Here is a 14,803-nt window from a genome sequence, read left to right as displayed (position 1 = left end):
TTTTCTAACTCGCAATTTGTAAGATATAGAAAATAAATTTCAAGACAAAAGTTACTTCTTTTAATTAGATCTATCGAATGGTAAAAGTTCTATCAATTGTTTAAACAATTAGAAAAAAGTTATAAACAAAAATATTAATAATGTTTTCCAAAATTCATGGTTTCACGTGAAATCTGAACTGGATGTTTAAATAGCTATGAAACAGCATAATCCATATTTTTTTCCATACCATTTCAACTTTTGTTGTATCGCGGAAATATGCTCCTCGACAATCGAATAAATTTTGGATGCCATTGTTAGAAAATAAAATCGAAAAACAGCCGAATCTTCAGGGGTTAATTTCACCCCCTTAGAGTGATTTTGGGCAGCAAAAAAAATGCGTTGTTATCAGGAGAAAATTCTCTACATATCCACAAAGTTTCAGAATTTTTTTAATTTTCGGATTCGGGATCTTCCCTTGTCAGTGTGCCTATGGGTGGAGGGGGAAGGGGAATTAGTTTCCACACGCGACCGCGTCTGTTGATTTTACAATTCATTCATGGCTTACGTGTCAATTCGTTTCTATTGTTTCTCCTTTATTTTCTAAATTTTTTTAATCGCTTCTCCCTTATCAATGAAACCCAAGATTTTAATTTGAATTATTGTGGAAGGGAACACTTGTATTATTCCATTCTATTACTACACAACTAAAATATATGCACACTTTTTAAATAGAAAGCTTATATAAATTCTGTGCATTTACTGTCATAACAGTGATACCTTTTCCGGGATTATAGATTGTCTCTTTGGGTGATAAATAACGCATTATTCCTCCCTCTCTTAAACTGCAACATTGGAGTTATTCAAATCATCCTAGTGTTTAAGCCTTTTCAATTTCCCAAAAGAAATACACATATGAAATTATATATGTAAATTGTTCAGCTGTGTGATATGCTATTTTATTATTGCAGAGGAAAGTATTTGATTAAAGCGTACATAAATGTAGGGCAAACAACACAATACTGTTACAGCAATTTCGCGTTGAAACGAAATTACCAAGCTTTTCAGTGTTTTAAGGGGATATACGTGTCGATATTTATTTTACTGACAATGAGCTATGAATACGTTTGTTCGCTTGGGCTTTTTTCCTCAGTGATGGATTATTTTACAACTCATGCATGGAAAACGAATGCCCATATAAATAAAGGCATCGAGGTGTCATTTACGGCTTAAGGGTATGTTCCGGTCTAGAGCCCACAAAAGTAGGCGATCTTTAGGAATTAATTATAGGAAAACTACTATATATAATTTAATGGGACTTTTTGCATTGTATTAAGGATGTGTTAAATTATAGAAATATATTTTTTGTTTTATAATTAATAATTATAGACGGCACTGAGGAGTCGTTAAAGTCAAGGCGTTAAAAAATTCATCCAAATCGGTGGGACCTGTATCCCCAAAAGTTATTATCCGATTCGACCGAAACTTTTTTATTTTGAAGAATATACTTCTGACTAGGGGGGAAACCAGAACAAATTACAAAAATTACATTTTTAAAGAAAATAACGACACTTGAAGTTTGAAATCACTTTCCCCCTATATTTTTCGTCATTTCAACGCCTTTGAAAATTATAAATTTTCAATTTTGTTTATTTTTTCTGGTTTCCCTCCTAGCCAGAAGTATATTCTTCAGAATAAAAAAGGTTTCAGTCGAATCGGATAATAACTTTTGGACATACAGGTCCCACCGTTTTGAGAACACTGCTTCGAGAAAAACGCGTTTAAAGTTTTACGTGAGTGCCGAGTGACCGGGTGTTACCCATGCATTTGCCGCTACTCAAATGCCTATAACATCGGGAATATTTTAGCCCTTTTTTGGTCCCACGATTTTGGAACTGAATTTTTTGCCAAATGATAGCTTATGATGAGACATCAATCCCGATAAATTTTCAAGTTGAGGTGACAATTAGTTTCTGAGATATGAGAGGTGAAAGAAGCGAAAATTCATTAACGCGTCAGCCCATATGCTTCGATGTATAGACTTTTATGTCATTCCGATAATTTAAACAATTATTTCCACGGGTTTTGCTGACTGCTAATAACGAATTTGACCTTAGATGTTCAAAATTCACGAAAAAAAAATCAAATGGCCAATTCAACATTGTGGACGATATATTTAAAAAGAAAACACTACACAGACAATTACATTTCTTGATTTTTATTTTTTCTTTTCGTGAATTTTGAAAATCAAAGTTCAAATTCGTTATTAGCAGTCAGCAAAACCTCTGGGAATAATTGTTTAAATTATCGGAATGCCATAAAAGTTTATACATCGAAGCGTATGGGCTGACGCGTTAACGAATTTTCACTTCTTTCACCTCTCATACCTCAGAAGCTAATTGTCACCTCAACTTGAAAATTTGTCGTGATTGATGTCTCATCATAAGCTATCATTTGGCACAAAATTCAGTTCCAAAATCGTGGGACCCAAAAAGGGGCTGTTTCTCACTCTTTTCTTTTAGCTTGGCAGTTGAATAATATAAGGGTGGTTTTATTTTTTATGCGAAAATTAGCAGATACATGCAAGAGAAATTGTTGAATTTAATTGGATTCATTACATTGCGCAGTGGGTTCATGGTTCGTCAACCGTGTGTTCTTTCACGTTGGATGCATCTATTGGTCTATTCTGACTAAAGACTTGCCAGGGTGTGGATGCTCATCACAGCTGGATAAGCTTCCTGGTTTTATCGGGATAGCCAGTTACTACAAAGTAACTACTTTCAACTGAACGGCGCGCTTTATTGCTCAATAAAATCTCTGAACGCTTTTTAGCGAAAGAAACGAGAATATTTGATGCATGTTTATTTTATATTTTCCATATCAATTTGTACCTCAAATATATTTTTTTTATTATACTTTTAGGTGTTATGGTTAGTGTGATTTTTCTATGTCGCTTTATTCCAGGGGGTTGAGAATTCTCAATAACCTCTGACCGCAATGAGAGATGAGAAAAATTCGGACCGTAATAGTGCAAGAATCTGAGAGATAACCAAAATGCCTGACCAATTGCATTTTCGTTAGGAGTCCCTGGCCGTATCGCGAGATAAGAGAAATTCTGAGAGATATTTTGAGTGTAATTTCGATCGAAATCAGCAAAAATCTGGCCGAAATTAAGAGAGAAGCAGTCGGGTTTTGAATTCCACTCACAAGCAAAGATCAGGAATCCGGAAATTCAAGAGATTCTGAGACTTTGTGAATATGTAGGGGATTTCCGCCTGATTACAACGCAATTTTTGTTTGCTGCCAAAATTCACACTAAGGAGGTGAAATTGACCCCTTAAATTCCGGCTATTTTCCGATTTTGTGTTATAACTCACGAACTGTAAAATAATTTTTTCACTGAATGATAGATCTAATTAAAAGAAGTAACTTTTGTCTTGAAACTTTTTTCCTATCTCTTCCAGATTGCGAGTTACAAAATAAAATCGGAAAATAGTCGAATTTTCAGGGGTTAATTTCAACCCCTTAGAGTGAATTTGGGCTGCAAACAAAAATTGCGTTGTGATCAGGAGGAAATCTCTTACATATTCACAAAGTTTCAGATTTCTTTGAATCTTCGAGTTCGGGATCTTCCCTTGTCAGCAGGATAAACGGCTGTTCGAGTCATTCACATTATCTGTCAGTTTTGTGCAGCGCCGGTTTTGAGGTAGGGCAGTAATCTGTAGGAGCGCCGCCCTGTGGGGCATGTAGCATAGGATTTGCGGCAAAAATCTCATAACTTCGGTGTTAACAAATATTTTTGAGTATTTTCTTTTATATTATTTGTTAATAGCCAACGGTTATATGGACATGAACATTAATAAAATTGAAGCATCTTTAACAAATGAAATAGTAATAAACCCCGTAAACATTGTGTTTCATAATTATTTAAACATCCAGTTCAGATTTCACGTGAAACAACGATTTTTAGAAAATACTTAATATTTTTGTTTTTAACTTTTTTCTAATTGTTTAAACAATTGATACAACTTTTACCATTTGATAGATCTAATTAAAAGAAGTAACTTTTGTCTTGAAATTTCTTTTCTATCTCTTACAGATTGCGAGTTAGAAAATAAAATTGAAAAATAGCCGAATCTTCAGGGGTTAACTTCACCCCCTTAGTGCGATTTTGGGCAGCAAAAAAATAATTGCGTTGTAATCAGGAGGAAATTCCCTACATATTCACAGTTTCAGAATTTTTTGAATTTTCGGGTTCGGGATCTTCCCTTGTGAGTACCGAACCGGGTACGGCTTAAAATCTTAAAATGTTAATTTATAATGAAAAAAAGAATGTTATATAAGTATTAGTAAATAATTATGATACTTACGGGTCTTAATCGTGAACGTAACAAATTTGCTCATAAATTTCGTATTCTTTACTCTCACGAGTTCTGGTTGGCCGTATTTCTATTTCTCAGGAATTTAGGTTGGCCGTATATCTATCTCTCTAGAATTTCGGTTGACCGTAATTGTCAGGGAAATTCTCTCAGCAAATTCGGTTGAGAGGAAACTGACTGATTGTCGGTCACCAATTCCGGTTGGGGCGCCTGTAAATGCCCTTTCAGTCGTCTCACTGAAATTACATGTACAGGGTGTATCTTAACTAGGGATTGCAAACCGGTAAATCGGTAAATCGGTTTGAAGATTTTTTTCACTGATAACGTAGTAGATGTAGACGGAATTATGCGCGATATATATATATATATATATATATATATATAGCGCAGTCGAGCCGGTGCTGGGCGACGCAGCGTCAATTTTCGACAATTTTACAAGGCCAATTTTAAAATGCCCATATTTTTGACAATTAGACCACGAAGGGGATGGATAGAACTATATTCTGTTCTTTTTTTAGATTTTTAAAATCGCGCCCGTTGTTAAAAAACTGCATTTGTTTAAAATAATTGCACAAATATGGTTAAAAAAAATTGTTTCTGAAACTGAAATAATTTTTTCTTAAAACTTCAATGTCTTTTCTACAAATCGCCGTAAACCTCATCTCCATCCGTTTACTACTTCCATAGTTATAATTTATTGAAAAATAGTTAGCACTTACCTTCAAACAGCTGTAAAATCGACATTTTTCAAAATTGTCAAAAATCCTTCGAGATACGTTTATATATCCCTAAAGACTACAACATATTCAAATTTCAGCCACATCCGAAATGTTACTCCAAAAAGTGTCCGATTTCGCGTGGAACGTCCCATAAGTGAACGCCTTTACGTTTGATATGTCTGCAAATTTCATCTCACATTCTTGTCGTACCAAACATGTAAAAAAAACATGTAAAAAGATTTATCTTTTTGACATACCTAGGTGTGTGACCCCCTTTAATCACTACAAGTACCTACTACTAAATACGATGTTACAAAAATTTTCCAGATTGTTTTGTTCATTTCTGCCTCTGCATGCTGTTATTCTCGCCTCGACAGTCTCTTTCATATGGTTCAAAAGATGTTTCAATTTTCAGTTTAAACACAATTAAGATCGCCTTTACTGTGCAATATTTACAGCAAACAAAAAACACAAATTTCTGCTCCACTATTGCTTATAAAAAATAATGGAACTTTTGATTCTACCATTCTCTTTATAAAAGCTCTTTCTAAACTTATGACTATCAGAACGGGGTTAATTTTTCGCATGGAAATAGATAGAAAAAGGAGAATACAATTTTCTCATACAAGACTGTGTTTTTTTTTAGAAAGTCGACATTGAAACTGCATTAAGTACGCATTTACAGGGGTAAAAATTTATTTCATCGTCAGATATGACTTACAGAACGTATATGTATGTGTGCATAATTTTTGTATGCACGAGTGCTATGTGTTTTCCTTAATTAAGCTGTTGAAACGATAGTTTGGGCCGATCAGGTGTGGATGCACACGTAAAACATGAGGGATGTACAGCTGTGATACAGTTACAGTTCCTTATAAATGAAGGAGCTTTGGTTTCCGCTACTGCGGATGACACTCTACACCTATGGAATTTCCGGCAGAAAATACCACAGGTCGTGCAGAGTCTCAAGTTTCAAAGGGAAAGGTCAGTTTTCAATGTTACTACACTCTTCCCAATATCGTTTTCGGTTATACCGCCCTCCTATAGGCCCTTCATATAACACTCTGAAAATTAAGTGCGTTCGTTTTTCAAATATACAAAAAATTATTCAGTTTTGGAAATATTAAGTATAGCTAGTAATTGTGTAAAATAAGAAAGCTAAAATAAAATTTAAGCAAGACAAAACGCTTGTAATTAAATACATATTTAATGAAATACTGTCTCGAAGCAGTTGAATAATTAATCATTTCAGATATTTAGAAGGTTTTAGAATTTGTTTGCTTTGTAAAATTTGTATATATATATTTTTATCTTATTGATGCCTTAATCGCTTTTGAAGATCTTCATTAGGCGAGAGTATCGTGTGCGGTTCTAAAGATTACAATGAAATATTCAGAATAATCGAAATGTCACCTTATTTTAAACAGAATAACGTGCATCCACCTACCACTGCAAAGTAAATGGCTGTATGTTGGCACGGAACGAGGAAACATACACGTACTCCATATCGAGACGTTTGTCCTGTCTGGATATGTAATTAATTGGAACAAGGCTATTGACATGTAAGTACGCGGGTACCTATATTGATTGGATATGTTATAGATATGATTTATAACGATTGAATAGAGTCATAGGCGCATATGTAGAACAAACAGAGTGGCCGACATAGTTTCAAAATGGAATTATGTCTTTCTAAAGAAATATAGACTGTTTCCATGTCTTTGACAAGTGCTTCTATTGTTCCGAGAATATTCCAATGAAAATGATCACTTTAGTACGTTTCTTTTAGTTTTGGAATTTTAGAAATAAGTTATAATACGAAATAATATATATCGTTTTGACAAAAACAAATGTTCACATTCGTTATAAATTACGTATTACGTTACATCTGGAACGACGTTATCGTTCGCTTTGTGCAAATAATATTGAAAACACCTACTCCTGTGTTGACGTTTTCTCCATGTTAATATTACCAGGCAGGGAATATTTCTCTTATAGTATAATTGGCGAACCACCCACACCAGCGAAATGTACAACATAAATAATTACAATAGGGATTGGTACATTCTATGAGGGGTGTATTTTTTTTTTAATTTTTTTTATTCTATTCTATTCCTATTCCTATTCCTATTCCTATTCCTAATTCCTAATTCCTAATTCGTATTCCTATTCCTATTCCTAATTCCTAATTTCTAATTCGTATTCCTATTCCTATTCCTATTCCTATTCCTATTCCTATTCCTATTCCTATTCCTATTCCTATTCCTATTCCTATTCCTATTCCTATTCCTATTCCTATTCCTATTCCTATTCCTATTCCTATTCCTATTCCTATTCCTATTCCTATTCCTATTCCTATTCCTATTCCTATTCCTATTCCTATTCCTATTCCTATTCCTATTCCTATTCCTATTCCTATTCCTATTCCTATTCCTATTCCTATTCCTATTCCTATTCCTATTCCTATTCCTATTCCTATTCCTATTCCTATTCCTATTCCTATTCCTATTCCTATTCCTATTCCTATTCCTATTCCTATTCCTATTCCTATTCCTATTCCTATTCCTATTCCTATTCCTATTCCTATTCCTATTCCTATTCCTATTCCTATTCCTATTCCTATTTTATTTTATTTTATTTTATTTTATTTTATTTTATTTTATTTTATTTTATTTTATTTTATTTTATTTTATTTTATTTTATTTTATTTTATTTTATTTTATTTTATTTTATTTTATTTTATTTTATTTTATTTTATTTTATTTTATTTTTTTTTTTTTGACATTTATACGGATGACTGCTTTTATATACAAAGGTTTACAAAGTGTTGTCAGAAAATAATTGAATGGGACGCTATTCAGACGCTATGCTGGTGGCCATGGCTCGTCGCGCTTGCAATTTGAAAGAAGTAAGTGGGAATCAAGAAAAGTTCAGTCCGCAAGCATAGGTATTAGCTAACTTACATACCCTAGTGACCGGATTAGTGTGACCAAAGGAGGAAGAATAGAATTTGGCTTTAAACAGAGGGAAGCTCCGAACTCGTCTTTCAGGTGCATCTAAATTAACCTGCTGAAGAAGTTGTGGGCAGTCTATTTGCCCATTCAATAATTTTCATCGGTATATACTCGAACTGCGAAGAAACAATTTTTCATTAATGATTATAGACGTGTACATATTTCTGGTGGGTGGGCAAATGAGTGTAAGTTAAATTTTGGTAAAAACAAGATAAGTACGCTAACATTTTCTACATTGCTGTCCTTTGCTTATGGTAGCAGTCAATGTCACATTTTCCCCGCTTTTTTTATCGGAGATCGTAATAGTATATGTGAAAAATACAGTAGGTATAATGGCGGGAAAACAGTATAAGTTGTATTATGTCGATGAATTTGATGAAGAAAATAATACCTCACCTCGAGCTAAAAAGTTTCTTTTTTGATCTTTCTCGCGAATCGAAGTTACAAATAAAATTTCCTTTGTTCAATTTGCAAGTGAATTCAAACGTTGTAATTTTTTTCGAATACGTAGTATATTTTGAAAATCCAGTGAGACGAGACATATATTATCGACATTCATGCCCAAAATTTAACACCTGATTTTACATAGGACTCTAAATATTTCAAGTATCTTCCTGTAAAATTGAGAATTCTGACTTATATTTGTTTGCCCGCCCACTAGAGATATGATTTCTTAGCATTAGAAATGGAGAAAGTAGTGGTTAGTTAAAGAGTGCCTGAAAGAAAAGGAAAAGGAAATTGGGAGGACAGAAAATAGCAGGGAAAGAGAAGAATATCTACAGAGAAATGGTTATAGCCAGCTAAATAGGAGTAGAGAACCTAAGACAACCGAATGTAGATATAGTTGAAGTTCTGACTGGCAGAGGCAAAACTGCAATGCCAGGTGCAATACTTATAATAAAATTCAGAATGCCAAATACAATATGAAATATAAATATTGTACAAGAACAGTGGGAAAGGAAGAGGATTTGGAAATGGAAGGAAAGGGAGACATCTAAATGTTAACCTTTAGAGGGCCTGGCCACTATAGTGGCGCCACCTAAGAATCTGGATACTTTGCCGCCATTTTGGTGGTATATATGCATAAATTTTAAGTAAATAAAAATTACAATTTTAATGGAAAAATCGTGGCCCTCTAAAGGTTAAGGAGGGAATCCAATATTAGGTAGACGAGGAAAAAAGAAAGTGCAACCTATGTAATCTAGAAATAGGTATAATAAAACATTTATTGAAGGATTCTTATAGGAGACATGCTAGCGAACTAGGAGAGCAAGAAATTGTGGAAGGCAGGACAAATTGAGACGGTGATAAGCTGGCTAAGAGCTAGGTATAGAGAAGAAGCGTAAAATCATAAGGAACGAACTAACCTAAAATGTAGATATGAGGAGGAAGAATGAGAATATAGGAAACGTAGATATGAGAAGAATGAGCGGGTTAAGTTAGTTTTTGTAGAGCCAGGTAAATGTAAACCAAGTCCAAAATTCGATGGCTGTGAAGCTGAAATAAAGAATTATTATTATCATACATATATTTTCTTTGGTTTACTGATACCGCGTTTTCTATTTTTGATTTTGTCTGCAGAATTTATATGTTTCCTGTAGGGTAAAGGTACCAGTAGTTGACCATGTATCAGTAGTTGACAACTTTTCAGAAAAATGTGAAAAATAAGGTTTTTAGAAGTGACGAACTGTGGGTATTAGGAGCCGCGGTGCGCTGTTGAAAAGAGATAGTTGCACTTCTAAAAACCTTATTTTTCACGTTTTTCTGAAAAGTTGTCAACTACTGGTACCTTTGCCCTACCTTTTCTCTATTCAAATAATTGTCAACACTTTGAGAAAGACCTAGATGTACATACACTGACCAACTAATATTCTCTGAATTTGGCTAAATGATTTGTAATTTCATGGTGGAAGTAGCAATTTATGAAATCGTTTGCTTCGTTGCGTACCCATATCGCCGTGATTAAACAAAATTCTCCGCTTGTGACGAACGTTCATCGTTTATCTTCTAGTCCCAATTTCAAACTCATATCTTTTATAATAGAAGTAGTCGTTCACGTTTTCCCTTGGTTGACTGTGAGGCAACAACTTATAATGGATAATTTCTTCAACATCCCATTTAACAGTCAATGAGCCTACCAATGAGACTGCCCCACTAAACAGTTAGATACAATAACTTACTGTATGGCGTTAAAGCTGTATAAAACCCAGTTACAGTTGAATTCATTTAACTAACAAACAAAAACCCTACATCACATTAAACAAGACAACACACTTTTAAAGCTAACAAAAATTTACCACTTTTGAACATTAATAAAAAAAATCTAATATTTTGTGGGGGAATATTTTGCTTTTAGGACAACCTAAAGAGTTACTAAACGTGGTAACTTCTTTGTCGGCCCCAAAAATGTGTTACCCCATTCAATGTCATATAACACTTTTGTTTGTCAGTTAAATAAATTCAACTTTAACTGGGTTTTATACAACTTTAAATTCTCCATCAGAATACGCATATTAAACATACCGCAGTCCCAAATATATGCTAAAAAATAACAAAAATAGAACAAATCGAAAAAGTGGTAACTTTTTTGTCCCCTATACTTCGTAGGGAAGTCATTGATATGGCGGTTAAATCTGCATGTATTGGATAGTATTTTAGAATTTTTGTGTGACAAAATATACAGTTTTAATCAAGTTATAGAGGTCGCCGTAGAGGTCGCGTCGTACACGATCTCATGGTTTCCCACTTTATTCACGTCGTCCCGTTCATCTGAGAAAAAAAGGAAAGCATTTTTTTAAATCTATATTTATATAGTTATGGTTAAGCATAAGGAAACTTATTTGCAATAATTTTTGTAGAAATGGCGGAGCTTAAAAGGGGAAGTTCTAAAATTTCGAGTCAGTTTAAGGAAAAAATCAATATATTTTGGGGTGAAAAAAATAGTAAAAATATATTTTTTTTTTAATTTCCGTACGCTTAACTGAAGGCATTTCTGTGTAGAATAAATACGCGAAACCGGAGATTGATTCATTCAAAATTGGCGGAGAAAATTGTTCAACCAATTTGGAAAACATCGTTTCGAGAAAAACGCGTTTAAAGTTATAAGTTCATTTATTTTGTTCGTAAACAAAAAATTTGAAAAAATTGCTTCCGACAGACGTTCGCATCTTCCTCCATGCAATAATTATACATTGTGGGACCAATTTTGATCCTCAAGCCGTTTATGACGTTCAAATAAATCTTCATCCCGTGATTAAACAGACAAATAGCAAAAAAAATGTGCTGTTTGAACAATAATGGCACGGCTTGAAAATGTTTTGGGTGAATATTTCCAAACGAGAGCATAGAAGCTCTCATTATTGTTTTGGCGCTGTCATCGGTTCGTTTCCATCATGACATCTGACGCACATATATACTGCCACTGCAGTAGGTGTTCCCCCTCCATTATATCTTGTCACTGGTAGGGTATTTCCCGGCAACGCTGATTTCCTTGAAAGCTCTGTAACTTTGTCATTTACGTGAATTTCTGCATAATCTGCCAGGAACATATATTTAAAGGTTCATAGTTTCAAATTATACAACAACAACAAAAATCGATTTTTTTGACCAGTCAGGTGTCCCCCTTAAGGGACAGTGTCCCTACTCTTTAGCAATACGGCGCCCGGCTTCTTGCCATCTGGAACACGCCTATTGCCAGTTTTGCATATCTGGGTCTATACTTTTGACTTTTCCATGAACCCCTTATGTATCTATACCTCGCTGGTACTCTACGGGATTTCCAAGCCCACGCTTCGAAATGTCTACACGACACTCTACGTTTATGACCAACTTGTTTTGCTCCTTATAACTACTTGTCACCTTCAATGGCAAGGACGGCAACAACTCATGATGGTTAAGGGACAGGGATGTACCACTAGTTGTTCACGTTATGTGGGTGAGCCATTCCTTTGATGCGACGGGCCTTTACCGACATCATCCGCTGGAAACAGCCTGAGCTTCGTGGCGAGTCTGTCCTTCCTTTTGTCGAGGGACCCGTGGTAGCTTCCCAGGTCACATTGCAGTCAACCCTACGGTTTGCGCTATTCTAAACCAGCGCTGTCTGCCGGTAGAACCACTCACACGCCTGCTTCCCCTTCCAACGGTTCTTTCTCCACTCAATGTCCGCTGGGAATAGTAGCATTGTCTCGCTGTGCCAACGTGTGTTACTAATAACACGCAGTGTGGCGTGGAAAACAGCTACCAGCGTAGCTATTTTAGAGTGGGGACGGCTACCCACATCCATGCATGCGCGCGATGACGTCGCGACCGTCGAACCAATCAACACCAAGATGAAAATCGCAGGAAAATTCACCGACGTCAGCGCCAAACCAAGCCAAGTGGAGTAAGCCAAGTGAGGCCGCGACCAACCAGCGTCGCCGGGGAATCGGTTGTCGACGCTGGTTGGCTGCGGCCTCACTTGGCTTGGCGCTGGCGTCGTTTCGTTTCTCATCTAGGCGTTGATTAGTTCGCGTTCACGTCACTTGGCTTGGTTTGGCGCTGGCGTCGGCGAAATTTCCAGCGATTTTCATCTTGGCGTTGATTGGTTCGACGGTCGCGACGTTATCGCGCGCATGCGTGGACGTGGGTAGCCGTCCCCACTCTAAAATAGCTACGCTGGTAGCTATTTTCCACGTCACGCTGATCACACGTAATGTGTAACGTCTAAGCTTCCCTGACGATAGAAACGCTTGCCTGTCATGCCCCCCCCCCCCGACCCGCGCGGTATCGCTGACGATGCGAACGGGAGTAACAGAACCCCAAAGCTCTTGCAAGCCCTGGACGGCGATGCTCTCAACCAGGCCTATTCAGGTATTTGCTCGCAGGAGCAACCGCGAGTTGCCCTTCGCTCTTGAAGGCACCGAACTAGGCAGCTCGCGGCTCCAAGAGCAAAAGTCGCATGGTGGGGCAATTTTGTGAAGGTAGAGACCGGCGATCCCTTCTAGACCTAGTTCACTCACACTATACCAATCTTCATTCTTTTACGGCTGTCGCTCTTGCCGTCGCTCTTGCCTTCGGTGGCAACCACCCACGGCTGCTCTTCGAAGGCCAGAGCAGAAGTTGGACGGACCTGCTCTAAACACTATCTGACCTTTAATTTCTAGCTGTCACAAGCCACGAGACTCTGTCTAAATTGGTGAAAAGCAGTAGAAATGTGTGTTTGACACATAGGAACGTAGCATTATGGTATCTGATGTGGTGTTCGGCTCGGGGCTAGGCTCAGACCTGAACGCACCCTAAATTTTCTCTCTCTTCATAGAAACAAGCAATTATTCAACACCTGACAGCTGGGTGACTCAATGTGATCATCAGCCATCGATCACCGCCAGGATTGTTGGGCCTCATTCTCCCTCTTTCAACACTTCATGCAGCCTAAGTCCTTGTTATAAAATCCACGAAGGCAGAACAGCATGATGCTAGTCATCCTCAAATCCACTTAAAAACACCCGGCTGGAGCCGGAGCCGTTCAGACCCGGAGCCGCTCGGAGCCAGAGACCTCTTTGCGGTTCTTGATACCGAGTAACAATCGAGCGTGGAACTGTTACGTTACTAACCACACCATGGGCTGCGTGATAACTGCAAGAGTTTGCGTGCGTCCATGAAGGCTCATACCATGAGCTTATATACATGGGACCCTCGCGGACCCCAGTGCTGAACAGGTCCGGTACAGAATTGAGGATGGTGAAATTCCCAAAACTTTCCTTACTGCCGGTATTTGGTTAGTCTTGAATGTTGCAATCCCCCCAATGTAGCGCTGTCCAGTGTAGGGGCCCCTCACGCGTCTGGTTCCCCTTCCAACCTTCCTTTCGAGCAGTGTGACTTGTCGTCAAGGAAACCTCGCGATGTTGAAAAGGAGACCGTGACATTTTCATAGACAACGAAGCTCAAACGCCACGTGCGACGCCGTTGGGTATCTTCCCTTGTGAGCCAGCGACCCTGCGCTCTGACACCCCCCCCCCCCCCCCCAATCGTAATCGAAGCTAGCCTATCCCATGCTAATATGTTTTGAATTGTATTGATCATCATTAAATTTCAGTTGAATTAGTAAGCAGACCAATCGTTGGTTATTTAGGTTACACAGTTTTTTTCGTCAGAATGAAGTGCACTCATAACCTAAGATTAACTAAAGTTTTTTGCGAATATTTCGGAAACTAAGGCCGAGCGGCGGTTATATGTATAGAAAAAAGTATTTCAAGGTAAATGGAATCGACGAGGGAGTCCTCTATTCTAAATAATTACCGAAATTTTAATGGGAGGTAAAAAACTGTAAGGTCCCGGAACCGCCTGTTGTTCCTGGACGAGAAGACCACTCTTAACGTGCAATGCAGGACAGGTGGATCGGCGGTTTTTAAGGTTCGAGGAGGAAGAGAAGAAGAGAGGTGGCGCGGGATTCGTCTTGGGATCGTCAGCCAGACTCATCACAAGTGGGACTACAGCCGATGGACCCTGTCCTAGACGCATGGGGACCCAAAGGAATAAAGTTGGAACTTTTATTATATACGAACGAGACTGGGACGCAGGACTTGCGAGAAAGAGTTTGGAAGATTTGACCTCTGGTGGCGCTGGCGAGCACTAACACAGTCGCCATCTCATGGTGGAGCTAGGACGTGACAACTTCAAATTATTTTTTGCAAAGATTTTCGGGAAAAATGTTCTGCATTGGAGAACAGTATAC

At 37.3% G+C, this 14,803-nt stretch overlaps 1 protein-coding gene across 11 annotated transcripts in view; it reads left to right on the top strand.

Annotated features, from left to right (window-relative positions):
• Positions 1-14,803, top strand: part of Tomosyn (syntaxin-binding protein tomosyn) — a 144,334-nt gene that overhangs the window by 47,226 nt on the left and 82,305 nt on the right. For 10 of the 11 annotated variants that reach the window (XM_076810338.1, XM_076810342.1, XM_076810335.1 and 7 more), the window contains 2 exons: positions 5,879-6,061; positions 6,505-6,639. In XM_076810338.1, the coding sequence (XP_076666453.1) occupies positions 5,879-6,061; positions 6,505-6,639 (318 nt within the window). Of the gene's footprint in view, positions 1-5,878; positions 6,062-6,502; positions 6,640-14,803 lie in introns of those variants that run through there. The other variant, XM_076810343.1, reaches the window with a different exon arrangement.

The sequence above is a fragment of the Andrena cerasifolii genome, chromosome 4 (genome assembly GCF_050908995.1).
Source record: "Andrena cerasifolii isolate SP2316 chromosome 4, iyAndCera1_principal, whole genome shotgun sequence".
Taxonomy (NCBI): Eukaryota; Metazoa; Arthropoda; class Insecta; order Hymenoptera; family Andrenidae; genus Andrena; species Andrena cerasifolii.
Note: the sequence above shows the minus strand (reverse complement) of the source record. Positions and strands in the feature narration are given on the sequence as shown.